The sequence below is a fragment of the Lampetra planeri genome, chromosome 30 (genome assembly GCF_965212315.1).
Source record: "Lampetra planeri chromosome 30, kcLamPlan1.2.h2, whole genome shotgun sequence".
Taxonomy (NCBI): Eukaryota; Metazoa; Chordata; class Hyperoartia; order Petromyzontiformes; family Petromyzontidae; genus Lampetra; species Lampetra planeri.
The window spans coordinates 2182170-2196812 of record NC_136136.1 but is presented as its reverse complement, the minus strand read 5'-3'; the positions used below and the strand labels follow the sequence as shown (position 1 = coordinate 2196812).

General features: G+C 45.7%; 1 protein-coding gene across 2 annotated transcripts in view; it reads right to left on the bottom strand.

Annotated features, from left to right (window-relative positions):
• Positions 1-8051: 8051 nt before the first annotated feature.
• Positions 8052-14643, bottom strand: part of FRMD6 (FERM domain containing 6) — a 38678-nt gene continuing 32086 nt past the window's right edge. For both annotated transcript variants that reach the window (XM_078608438.1, XM_078608437.1), the window contains exon 15: positions 8052-14288. In XM_078608438.1, the coding sequence (XP_078464564.1) occupies positions 14109-14288 (180 nt within the window). In that variant the 3' untranslated portion in view covers positions 8052-14108. The remainder of the gene's footprint in view (positions 14289-14643) is intronic.

The window sequence follows — 14643 nt, the reverse complement described above, 5'->3', positions numbered from 1 at the left end:
GAGATGTACTTATTCAAGGGCGATCCGGATGTCTTGTGACCCCCATTTAATCCTCTAAACCGTCATGATTTTTTGTTTTAAATCAGGTTTATTCAAAGCTTAAATGAATATGCAAAGTACAACATTGTAAGGGGGTTAACTAATTGGGTGTCACAAAACATCTGGACAGCCCTGTACTGTACACAGGTGGAGTACTGACCGAGCTATCTCCGTGCAAAATGAAACCGTTTGCGATGACATTTTAAAAAAGCCCTCTGCTTGAATCACTCAAAGTAGTGATGATGATAATAATAATAATGCCATTTGTTTACCCGGGAAATCCGGAGTCCCTGCCAGTTATTAAAATTGTATGGCCTGGATTTTAAAATGATGCCGGCGCGAGGTGGCTGGGTGGCTTAGAGGTCACCGCTGATATCCTGGGTTTGAATCCACTCTACCGCCTTTGATTGAACCAAGCGTGGTGTGTTCATGGTCTCAGTCCCGACGCCATTGACTGCACAAAAACAATAGCATTGCGTAAAAATGTGTTTTTGTCTAAAGTAAAGTGTCGCACTGCTCTGCAAGATATCCGAATGGATTCTTCCACTCAACATTCTGCTGAGAGGATAGACATTTTTGGGAGGAACAAAAACACACAAACATTTACATTCAAAATATACTGGGCCTGGCCTGGTCCATCGCCTGCTGTAGGAGCAGACATTGCAACTTTGAGGATGTTCTGTCTTTGAACCAATTCGTCCACGTACTGACTTGCTGGAGACATGACCACTCGCACCATTGTCCCTGAACCAGTATCCGCTGGGGTCAGCCCTTGAGCTTACGAGGTTTGGGTGTTGATCCACGACCTCCAAGGGCCCCTTGCTACCCCCCCCCCCCGACCCCCGTAGGTGCAGATCAGATACAGAAGTCGTCACCCGTAGCTTGTTGGAATAATTCACCGCCGGCTAATTTTAGGCGTCGAGCGACTGTCAGTGTCCTCGACTCGTAACGGTAGCAGCCATTATCGCACGTGGCCACTCACCTTGTTAATAGGCAATGTACGTACGCGTGTACGGTGAACTCCTTTCCGCACCATATGCAGCCAACCGCACTAATCGGAGGTGCGGGAATCACTTGGTAAGCCCCATGCAGCATGAAGCCGGCGACCCGAGTTCACTTCACAACGTGAAACACAGAGGTGAGGACTGGAGAGTGGTGACGGAGGAAGAGGACATATGGAAGGACAAAGAACGTGGAGAAGTTTGGTACGTCAGCTGACCTGGCAATACGCTGGACCAGAGGGTGGATCATGACGACGGCGATGATCATATAGTCCTGAGTCTTAAGACCTCTTTTTCACGAGTGTCCTACACACTGAGATATCTGGCCAATCCACTCAAGAGTGAGTGGCTTTACATGAGAGAAAACTGGAGATGCCTGGAGAAAGCCCATCATGCATATGAGAGGCAGACACTCAACACCGCAATACGTTTGGCATCTTGCAACCCCACCCATAGAACACCTGGCAAGCCTTTGAGGTCACCCGTCCAAATTACTAACCGACCGTGACCCTTCGTAACTCGTACAATCCAATGCGATTGGGCGCATTTGTGGCTATTTGGTCCGAGGCAGTGGAAACACACGTGCTACTCTCAAGCAAAGCGTACGAAATGTTCAAACTGCCACCAGTGTAGAGCGCGGTTTACAGAGCCTAATGGCAATGCTGGTTGCCCTTCAAAATGGTTTCTTTTTTTAGTGCAATTGTTACTAATTGAATAACAATTCCGTGAAAGGTTTAGGGAGCAAGTGGGGGTGATCCCAACCCTCCCCAACCCCGCGACCTCCCATTTCCTCCAGCCACTGACCGCTCGTTACTTGCGTGATCTCGCACAAATCTGCGGGTTTCGTCTTCTCTTTATTATTTTATTCCCCCACCCAATTATATTTCAATTGTGCTCTCAGCACCGCGTCAAGAGACAAAGAACTTTCCATTCGCAACTCCTGCAATGAGCACCCAGTGACCCTTTGCCGGAGAACGGAACGTCCGCGGAAGATGACATCACATAATTTACTTGTGAAGGTCACGCCGTTTGATATCTCGCAAAGATTGTAAAACCAAAACAATACAAAAATGAGTGGACACTGCTGGATGTGGCGTATGGTTCAGAAACGAAGTCAATAGCGGAATTTTTTTAAACAAAAGCTGAACAGTCCACAGAAAAGCATTTACAGACGCATGCTTGGAAATACATTGAGGAAAAGAGGAACGCGTGGATTAGAGAGCGTACACCGGGTAACGGGATAATTTAAACTCTTAACAACAATAATTGTGCTTGGGCAGGAAACGTCATGAGAAATAACGATGGTCAAGAATAATGACTGAGGTACAGCAAAGCAAGAGGATGTCCATCTGAGAGACGGAGTGATGAATTCAGCTAGTGCGCAGGTGCCTGGTGTTTGATTGCATTATAGGATCATGAGAGATGGCGGTGGCTTGGAGAGGCCTTCATCCAGCAGTGGATTGACCATGGCTAATGACAATAATGGAAGATTATTTTTTATAGTATGTCAATAAAGGCAAAATATTTACCAGACCTAGAACAAGCCAAATTATGTTTAAAAAATGCGAATATAATTTTACGAGGGTTTTTGAGCATTGGTGACTAGAATCAGACCATCAACTCACTGCACTTGCAAATCCACTTTACTGACTGGTCATAATCGTTTTCAGCGACTTCATATCAAATTTTAACTAATACTATTGCTTTACAAAACAATGACCTACACAAATTCAGGACCGCTATACTTATTAAACAAATTAAATTAAACGTCAAATTAAACCGTTTCATATAAATTAATATGACCGGGTCATAGGAAAATAATGCCACATCTAAGTTTTCTTCTCGTTCATGAATTGTAATGTTAATAAAGGCAGTATGGTAGTTCACAAATAATATACTAAATAAAGTAAATGACATTTGGTATTCGCACCATTCTTACACCATTGTCATCACAAAAGGAACCATGTTTCACAGGCAGTCTGCGGTATGTTCACAGCAGGGGGCGATGTTGCAACGTGTAATCCTAAATGATTCGTAGCAGGAGAATTTTTCAATTTTGCCAAAATTTGGACCCAGTGGCCAACTCGTGTTGAATTATCTCAGGGGGCTCTCTAACGTTCAAATTCAAGCCGCGAACCTCTGCAAAAAAAAAGAAACGGCAAACACGCTCCCGCTGGGCAGTGTCAGCAATAATGTACTAATTGATTTATCCAGAAAAGTCTCACTAATGTTTTGCAAGGAGGGACCTACATTTGGACGTTTGACCAATTCAATTAAACGCGTATTTTGGCCAATCGTGAGAGAACCATAGCACCTGGATGATTCTCATCCATACGACGGGACAACACTCAATCCTCTACGCAAAAGCATCGCTGTATTTCCAACTCCTGACCAATTCGCAGCCATGTTTCACACATTCGAGCACATGTTCTAAATAGGATTGCTTCATCAAATCCTGCATGAAAAAAACCGATGCAGTTCAGTTTGTTTTAACGCACGTGTGTGTGGTGGTTGTGCATCCTGGCATTGACAGCACAATCGCGTTGCATTTCGGATTTGCCCCCTTGCGAAGCTACGCGCGGGAGAGGTAGTTTTTACTTTTCATAGACGGAAGATATATTGCATGCGTGCATGCATTCATCCATGGCGAGCCCTGACCCTTCTCGTGGGCCCATGCATCGTTTGGAAGTGGATGATGGTGGTGTCGATGGAAGGGAACGAGGGAAGTCAGAACCTTGGGAGGGGGGGGGTAGAATAAGCGGTTAAGAATTAAGTTGCTGTTACGATGGCTTTTGCCAAAAAAAATAATCATAATCGCTACCATGTGCAAAGTTCCTGTGCATTGTACTTTTTGTGTTTACAATGAGGCTCACACGTTGATAGATAGAAACACGTACACAAACCGGCCTCATTGCTGCATGGATTAAGATCTCCCCATGCTGTGCAAATCGTGGATGTTATTTTACCATACTTTGTGCCATGCTGGTCAGTGTGGAGTGATGGTGTAGATCATATCAATTACGGTACAACAAAGGATGCTTCCGCACTGTGCGTTGCTGGCCACCAAGTACCTATGACAACCAGGTGTGCCGGGGAAGGTGCCCCCTTTTAAGCAATATCAAGGTTCGAGCCGGCTTGGCTTCCAGGATCTAATGAGATCACAGACGCATTCTGGGTAATGTAGTCATTGGAAGAAGAAACTCTCAGCCCTATAAGCAGGCAGTGCACAATAGAATAGCGTCAAAAGACATTCGACTCTATTTCCCGATACAGTTGGTGAATGGGGAACACTGACATGTGTGGAAAGCTAGATTGTGCGAGTGACGGCTGTGAAAGCAAAGCCTTGGAGCATTGGTGGCAAGAGCGATAATGATGCTTGCCGACGTACTTGACAAAGGTGATGAGATTGAGAATCTACATCCTATGTCATTGCGATCACTAATTAATGCCACCATCAACGGAGCTTGACCAGTTCACCTGAGAATTGAACTGGGAGGTTTCTCTTTATTTGCGACCGCCTGGAACGCTCTTCCTTCTGATATTAGGAAGCCACTGGAGCTATGCACTTTTAAATAATCTAGAATGAAAACTCATTTATTTAGAACTGATTTTTGTGTTCAATTTGTTGTTCTTACCCCGCACCTCCGATTAGCACGGTTGGCTAGGTACGGTGCGAAAGAAGTTCAACGTACATATATGTTGAACGAGAGACCTCCGTAGCAGTTTGGATGCCACGAAAATACTGGACGTCAACTGCGTAGGATTTCAACGGTTGTGCTGGATGGCTTTTCCCGATATATTTTTGGGCTGCGCGATGCTTCCTGGCACGTGCCGGGTGCTTTTTAATGAACTCAGAAATTGGGCCAATTCATTTCCTGACGATGTCTTCGAGCGTGTAGAGCGATTTGTCGGACACAAGCCGAACACCACGTGGTCCAACCCCAAATATTTTTAAAAAACATCCTAGAGATTTTGGATGTCAAAAATTTTACACCGCGACCAACAGGGGAGAGTGTGATTCTCAAGCCTGTAGCCAGCGGCATGGGTTCAACTCCCAGTTAGTGTCGTCATCCAGCAATTGTTGCCCTCGTCGACCTAAAGCGAAGAGTGACGACACGGTGACTGGGTGGGCCAGGGGTGAGAGCACTCAGCCAGCACCGCCTGGATCCTGGAATTAAAATCCGGGCAGCCATTCGCGATTACAGTAACCTGGTTTCTTAAGTGCGGCGAGTTTATGGTGTCAGCCCAGTTACCAATAGCTGCACAAAACAAACATTGCACTCGATTTGTTTTGTGCACCAATAGCTGCACACTTATATTCGATGCCAGCTCCGAGAATTCAACATCAAATGGTTGATTGACGTGTGAGAAACGCATGTTGACCGTGTCCCTGGGGTGGATAAAGACTTCAGACGTAGATCTGTGATGCCGCTAATCAGGGCACACTACTCGCATCCAGAGCTCCAAATGGAAATGTCTTTTATCTCTAAAATGTCACGCAGGTAGAACACTCTGGATATAGTTGTGGTGTCGGGGGTGGCGGGTTATGGCCAAACCATAGGTGAATCCCATTAATCGTTTTCAGGAGTCCTGCATTGAGATATTTGGCAAATTCCATCATGAATGAGCATGTTGCATGCTTGGAGGACACTATAGTGCCTACAGAAAGCAGAATGTAACAAAGCTCCGTACAGATAAGATTCAGTAAATCATCAATGTACTGCCATCTCGTGGTCGTGTCACGGCCACAGCAAAAGTGTGGCCCCTTTCACTGTTCGACACAACCCCCTGAGCGAATTGAGGGAATTAGTGAATAAGAGGAGACGCACAAATGGTTGAACCGTGAGAATGTTCCCCTTGACTGACCCGGTCTCACCGTGACCCAGAGGTAGGCTCAGACTGCCACCAAGCGTCTAGTTAGGGCAGGAGCAGCAGAGGGAAATATAGAGGGCAATTTTGTCCACCAGAGGGCAATGAGTGCACAGAGCAAGATAGATTTATATTTACCACCATGCGACTAAGATCCAGGTCCAGCAAGCAGGTGATGAAATAATTTCCGCAACAATGACAAACGTTGCACTGTTACACAATTACCCAGTGGCTTAATCAAAACTACGATCATTAAGCAGATACACAGGATTGCAAATGCATCAATAAAACTGGACGAGTGGTTCTTAACCTTAACTGCAGCCGTGCACCCCCCCCTCACCCCGTTGGTTCTGAATCGTAAAATAAAATGTGTTGATAAATACAAAGTAGATGTACTGCTTAGTTTGTCTTTTTGGTTTTTTCGGTAAAGTCACGTAGAAGGGAAGTAATAAAATAATAAAAATAAAACAATAATATTTTTATTATTGTATTACTTCCCTTCTACGTGACTTTACCGAAAAAACCAAGAAGATGAATCCCTGCAGTCACGAAAGCTTTAAATCGAAATTTAAATCGAAAATGCTTAGTTTGTGTTTTAGATTATTTACCTTCTAAAACATCTGGCATGTAACGCACCCCCAGAAAGGGCATCTCGCACTCGCAGGGGGTGCGTGCAGCCCGGGTTAAGAACTACTGCACTGGACTATGAAAAAACATGTTACACAAACTTACGACAATAACACGAGTGTAGAGCATTGGCCATGATCGATAACACTAAAATATTGGAATTGTGTAGTGGATGAATGGCGTCGTGGTTAATTAACTGCGCTATGAACCTGAAAAACCCGAGTCAGATTCCCGGACAAGGCTAACATTCGTGGCGAGTGATATCTGAACCAGTCCTGGGCCCCACTCTCACAAGCCTGCACTGATCAGTGTGGTGTAGTATGGTTAAACAAGCTCGATAACCGGCAGGATATTGGGAGATTTTCGTTCCACAGTGGATTGACAAAGCGATGTCGATTGTGTTTAGTAAATTATTTATATACTGTTGAACCAATAAGTTTCACAATGTTTTACAAACTTTTAATGAATTAATATAACGGTTACTGGATGAATTAGTCGTCATCATTACTAGTATATCATGCACGCTCCCATGATCTGCATTGGAAGCTTACGGAATTCACCACATGTCCATTCAGCACGAGTCCATGCTATAAAAAAAATCACACGTTTTCACTTTGAAATAAAAGACCCATTGAACAAAAACTGACTCGTATTGAAACAATGTGTCAGGTGCTGATAAAAAAGGGGGTTAATGTCAAAGAAGGGGCATTGGGAAGATGGGGGGGGGCTATGCATGTTTTCGAATATTCTCGCAGACTCTGAAATCTGTTTTTCACACGAGAAATCTGAATTTCACTAAAAGTCACATGGCCTGCCAGCTGACAGACACCGCAAACCTTTGTTGTCTTCTAGGAACACAGATTCCATTCAATACAAGGATTATATCCCCCACACCCCCAAACCAGCTCCCTTGGCTGCACATTTGTGTAGATTTGTGCAACACAAAGCCTGCCCGCTCATCCTTATCTCTGGCGACAAGAAAAAAACAAGCAACAGGAATTCTCTATGCACTGCTGAATGAATGTCTGCATTAGAAGGGGGTACTCGCATTCATGTGAACGTTAACAGCCCTTACGTCAACGCCAACAAGTTCCTCCCGGCCAATTGGGTGCCATAAAAATGACACAGACCCCATCTCTGCGAACCGCGTCCAGGATCTTCCACTGCTGGATGAGGGCCGACTCACACAGTGCAGGTCTTGTGGGTTATTTGACCATAAATCACCACGCTGGTCAGTGAAGTTGAGAGAGCATTGATGTTGAACAATAGAAGTGTAGTACTGTACAACAATGGATTTTACTGCACTGCCCTCTGCTGCGAAAAAAAACCAAGTGTAGTCGGTGAATGTTTTACTCCCATTTTCTGCACCCTCTCTTGGAGAGCCTTAAAGCCGGGTTTAAAAACAGCATTTTATTATAGCAATGTGCAACACTCAGAGGTCAAAACACGTTCGGCATTTTAAACTCGGCCTGTGACCAATGAAGAAGGTTTATCATCAAATAACTTCACGAGTGGTTTTATATCATAGGTTTAAATTTTATTCAAAAATCTGTAATTGCAGATATATACAGTACTCTGCAGGCTGGGAAATTAATATACTGCACTGTAAATACACTTACAAATCAAAGCACTTAATTGGAGATGCACTGCATTGAATACTCAAACGAAGTTTCGCATATAAACGCGTAGAAAAATATACATTTCAGATATGACAAACAAAATGTATAAAAAAAATACTTAACATGTATATTAAAAAAGGTGCTATTGTAATACTGAAAACATCGGACCCACTTGCAGACAACCCCACGGCGCTCGGGAGACATTTCGTCGTTGGGAGACGTGGCACGAAAGCGGTGAATTCCCACCGTCGTGAACACGGCACACAACGCTCCCTCCAATGTCCAGCTTAGCAAGCAGGGCGGTCCGCCGCGTCTGGCATACAACAGCTGTCCCACCACACTTCAGGGGATGAATTAATAAATCAGCCAAAGGGTGATCACGAAACTATACTTTTGTTTTTGCCGACGTGGCCAACCCCAGTGTGGCTGTTACATCGGATAGCACCGTCTCTCACAGGCCGGACACAAAACCTTGCCACCTCGGGCATTGGCACCACAATAAGTGGACAAATAACCGTGGGCAGAATCTATGTGAGAATGGTGCCGTCATCTTGGAGTGCAGAGCATGCCGGGGATTTCCTCTCGTGATTTAGCCGTCAAAAAACACGTCTCTCGTGTTTATCATCATTAACTGGATATTTTTTGTGAGTTTACTAAATTGCCTGCTTCCCCTTCTCGTCCATTAGCCACTGATATTGCCCAATGACTCACGGGGCAATGATGAAGTGACACTGTTTTAAAGCAGTGTTACAGTGACCTCCCGTGAACAATACTACTCCCCCCCCAGCGGCCCAGGGTCTATACAATAGAGTTGTGATTACTGTTAGACATGCAATCGTTAACTTCTCAGAAATTCCATAAATTGTCATGGTTTAGTGTCACAACTCGATTCAAAAATCGCTTATTTATTGTATTGGTTTGACGCATGCCGTTGACAATATTGGCTCGCTTGCATTGTGTTGTTGCATTGTTTGTGGTATACTGAGACTTATTGTAGCATTATCAGCATTTGATTTGCATGTTTCACGTAACTTAAGTGTAAGAATGTATGTTAATCGATGCGTTGTTACATGCCTAAGTTTCTATGGTATTACTGCACTTAACATAATTTTTTAACTGTTGTGCTGGTAAGCAAGGAGACAATGACATCTGATACTTTGACCATGATGTAAGTATTCCAATTGCCTCTCTCCATAGTAAAGAATGTCATCGATCCTTGCAACAAACTCAGGGCATGACCATTCAACAAACTCTGCAGTGATCGTGTACAAACCAATTGCCAAATCTGGTCACAAACATTCATTGCACACTGCCCGTGCTCCGTTGTTAACTCGCTTTGTCGTCGAAATAATGCGAGTGGATATATACCGCGTCACCACAATCTAACGGGCCTATTGGGAATCAACTGAAACTCGTTCTCCCGGAGGTGAAAGCGATCAGCGTGTAACGCAATGCTGGCGTGTTGTCAGCTCCATCTCCACGCCGAGTGTGAACTTCGCACAGCGGCCAGTCCCGGGTTATCTCTGTACAGCAGTGACCGCGTGGCATCGTATGGTATACCCATTCAGACGCTGTATTTCCGACAGATCTGTTCTTCACCTGAGGACGGCTACTTGCGTTGTGGCCGGAACGTCGTGAGAATTATTTTATTGTTTTATTTCTTATTATTTTATTATTTCCCTTCTACGTGACTTTACCGAAAGAACCAAGAAGATCGTATGGTGCGTTCAAGAGATGACTTGTGACTTGCAGTATTTTCAGTGGTGTGTCATTTTTTTGTTACCGTTCCTTTTTTTTGCTCTTAAATACTTGCTACAAAATAAAGAGCAACAGCAATAATACAATTACAGCCCCTAAATGGGCATCGTGGAAATAATTGGGTTTTGTTAAGGTAAACAGATTCACCAGGGTAGCCCACCCCGTGAATGAGCCCGCTATTTCGAGGACACCCTATTGCTCAGAAACAATCGCTGCACCAGCGTCACTTCGCCCTGTACGATGAGCACCAAGTTTGACGAACACCATTTGCGACTCCCTGCTTGTTATTTATCAAAGTGACAAGAACAACAAGTAAAAATGCCAAGTTCATCATGTAAGTCACATTGTGCATAAAAATTATGGACCGCTGCGCCATGCGTCACACAAATCAAGCGAAACCAACCTTGCAAGAAGTGCAAACCGCGGTCAGGCCTGTTCGAAGTGCACCGTCTATCAGGGACGAAGCCACACTTTCCAAGTAGGGGGGTGTCCTCCAACTGGCACATTTTTTCCCTGGTGGTTATCGGTGAGATCACAGATAGGATCCACCAAGTTCATCCCCACCTCTGCGGCACAGATGAGTTCCTACTGCACAACTACTAGTTCCCGTCATCAGCATTATCAGCATGTATCACCTTGTGGACGGGAGAAATACACAGACCCCAAAAATGATCGGGTTTTCGTCGAAAACTTTGTGGGGTCTCTTTAGCCGCATCTAAAATATTTGAGGACAGCTTCCAGTTGCTCCCCCCCAGCTACCTGCAGCAGAGATCTGTTCAATGTGAAAGTTGAGCTAAAAGGGATGGTCTTTCTACCATGTGTCCAAAGTGCTCTCCCACACTCCGAACATCGCTCACTAAATCACCGCTGTTCAATTACCGTTTCACTATCCTTGTACCACATTAGAGGCCATGCGATGCACGGCTGACAGGGTGCACAAATTGGTACTGTACAAGCACTGCACGCACAAGGCAAAACCGTCCATGGGACTTGTCTAAGAATTCTGCGTCACGGTGCGCTCCGGTGCGCTGCGCTACTATAATACTGATTTAAGCCTTTTGCTGAAAGAAATTCACCTCCCTCCTTTCCAGTCTTCATACAAGCAGCCGGGGCTGACTGTGCGACTGATCCATCAGCCTCAAGTCGCTCATAAACGGGGCTGCTGTGAAGATTTAAATTCCACGCGGGACCTCCCAGAGTTCATCGCCTTCCATTCCCACCGCATTTGGAATTCTACCACTCCTCCACGAGAAATCTTTGAAGCGGAGCGCACGCGCTCATCACCGCGTCACGGGCGGCAATCTGTCTCTCGTCTTCCTTCATATGCACATTGAGAGCCCTTTAAAAAAAGAAAAAGCAGCCTTTTTAAAGCTTGCACCCATGAGCAAGTATGAATAACACATCTTTACAATTTTATATATACATGACACGTACGTTACGTGTATATATATTTTTTACAACTTTTCTGTCAACCTTCTGCTGGATGAAGGTCCCCCCATGCCTCTCTGCCATGAGTTGCTTGACCATACTTCGCCACGTTGGTCAGTGCTGGTCGGTGAACGGCGAGCCCACGACCAGTGCGGTGACCAATGCCGCTGGTGTCGACTGTGGGAATCGAACTCGGGTCACCTGGTTCATAGCGCAGTGCACCGACTGCCTACCCTTCCCTCCCACCTACATGCAATTGCACTCCATAATCTAGTACTGCGGGATATTCAATGTGTTGTTTTTTACCCCTTTCGTAAAGTTCCTTGGCGTAATGTATTTGCCGACAATATTCTTCACAAACAGCATTACGCCAAGCTTTGGGGAGATCACTACTTAATCGGGGAAAAAGAAAATCGGTCAACTTACGAAAAACCGCCGATGAAATTTACAACATAAGACTGCACTCAAGTCTCTGCTGCAGCACTGCTAAAGTTGGGAAGCCAAACCAAATAGCAAAAAGGTGCAGCCTTGCAATACATGCCACTGCTGGCGGAAGGGTCTCCCCCACTAGAGTGAGCTACAGAAAGAGCCACTCCTAACGGTATTTGGCCTACTCTTCCATGCTAGCCAGATGCTTTGGAAGAGGTAGGAGTACCCACACAACCTGCCCATCTATGAAACTGGTGTGCTGATTTACACCGCTGGCTGCACAGGGGTGAAGGAATTCAAGAACGCAAATTGAACTGGCGACTTTCGGATTGCAAATCCAGCGTGCTTACCATCATCGCACAACGGCATCGTCAAACCGAATAGCACGCAGAGGAAAAATAAGAAACACACTCACACACTTTTGCAATGATGAGACATCACAGAAACATTAATAAAAGGGGTCGATAGCAATATCCCAAAGAACAATCGTTCACTGCCACTGCCGCCCCTTGCATGACCCCTGTTGACCCCCCATGAGCCCCACTTAAAAGATTCGATGCTCGGGTGGTGCCTTCGTGCTGCTGCTGCTGCCGCTGCTGCTGCCGCCCTCTGGTTAATAATTGGAGCAGTTTTTCAAAAACCGATTCGGTTTCACGCCCGCTGATGTAATTACTGAAGCCGTGGCGCAATATATAATAATAATATAGAATACGAAGAGGGCTCGCTCATGGCTATCGGTGGCATTTTCAAGTAAAAAAAAATAAAAACGAATGGGACACTGTCAGGGATGCGTTGGTGCATATGTTACATCTACACATGTTACGTCTACACATGTTACATCTACACATGTTACGTCTACACACGTTACGTCTACACATGTTACGTCTACACATGTTACGTCTACACACGTTACGTCTACACATGTTACGTCTACACATGTTACGTCTACACACGTTACGTCTACACATGTTAAGTCTACACATGTTACGTCTACACATGTTACGTCTACACATGTTACGTCTACACACGTTACGTCTACACACGTTACGTCTACACACGTTACGTCTACACACGTTACGTCTACACATGTTACGTCTACACATGTTACGTCTACACATGTTACGTCTACGCTGCCATTAATTTTACAAATTGAGCAAGCCTCCACACAGTGGAGTGGCACATTTTAAAGGGCTGTTTTCTCTGTAGATTTTTGCAAACTATGGATGAAATAACATTTTTTTTTCATTATTAGTTTAGAGAGCTTCCTCGAAGAGCAATTATTTCCCCTTCCCTACAATCTGTCATGATTTTCTCAACAGAATACACACTTAGCATTGTTTTAGAATGGAAGCATAATTGATTGCATATGCCCTGTTATGACGCTGCCATGGAAATATGCGCGGGTGGAGGTAAATTATGCACATGGCGCGCAACATTTGACGTTTCGCCAACGCTCGGCTTGAGCACGGAAGCAGCACCGGACGTGCACGGGTTAGTCAACGGGCGCAAGATAATTTCAGAGACTCGGTCGGTCAAGCGCACAAGCATCCAAATCGTTTCCATGTACACCTCCATGCCTCTTCGCCACGTGTACGCTTTTGCGTTTGTTTGCTTTAGAAAATAATTCCCTGCCATTGCTACTGGATACACTTCACACCTGCCCAATGCCTTCGCCGCACCATAATGGATTGGTGTCCCGCCCTGTGGTTCCTGGATTAGGCGGCTCTCTTAACCCCGGTGAACTCTGCAAGAGGGACGCCCCATTGGGGGAATACCAGACAAGCGGCCGTATTTGTCGGATTACATTGCAGAACAAAGAGAGGTAAGAGCGTCAAAACAAGGGCCATGCTGACCACAAACGACTTTGACGATGAATGCTAGGCTTGACTTTCAAATGGCCTGCACTGAAGCCAACGCTGCCCACATTTGGTCTTCCTCTCATCTATGTATACCACTTTCTCATGAACCCCTTCCAACTACAACCATTGCGGGCACATTATAATACAAGTTATGTAAAAATAAGCGCCATCTGCTAACTCACATATATATGCAAAAAGAACAACTCCTAAGGCACCCATCATATAGAAGCAGGCCATGCGGCGGTGGTGTTGGCAATCTTTTGTGGCGAAGATTTTATGGCGATTCACCGGCAATCGCAGCGACGCCGCGGTTGTCCCTTTGCGCGAGCTTGCCGGTCGCCCACCTTCGTTCTTTGACGAGCTTCGAAAAAAGTCAAGGCATTGCTTGGCACGAGGACGACGTAATATATGTATGTATAGACGTGGAAGCCACGGTTCGAAGCCAAGGGGGCCGGGGGGAGGGGGTGTAGCTCCACGGGTCAAACCACAAACTCGGGCAGAGACTCGTCGTCCAGCAAGGCCATGGCGGCAGACGACGCGGAGACTGCGGGCCAGGGTCGCCCCGCTGGGAAGGAAGTCTCCGGCAGTTTTGACGTCTTCGCTCCAAACGCCGGGCGAGGGCACCGTCCCGTCTTTGGACTCTGGGCCTTCAGCGCAGCCTGGCCCGAGATCACCCCCGCCAGCCCCCCCCACGCCCGCCCGTCACGGACAGTCGAGAGAAGATTGGGTGCACAGTCAATGGGCGCACAGCAATTGTAAGGACTCGATCAAGCGCACAAACAGGTGACGTGTCGCCAAAATACAATCCGTGTCCGTCAAACCGTGTAAATCTCACCTAAAATGCAAGTCTTGTGCTCCTTCGGTTTGAAAACTAAAGTTTGGTGAATATGCTTCTGGATATGCTGGCAAACTGCCCAATGCCTTCACCGGGCAACAACTGATTGGTGTGGCCACCCTGTGTTCCTTCCCATTTAAATCCCGGAGTGGTAGCAGTGTGGTCCCGGGCTTGAAAAG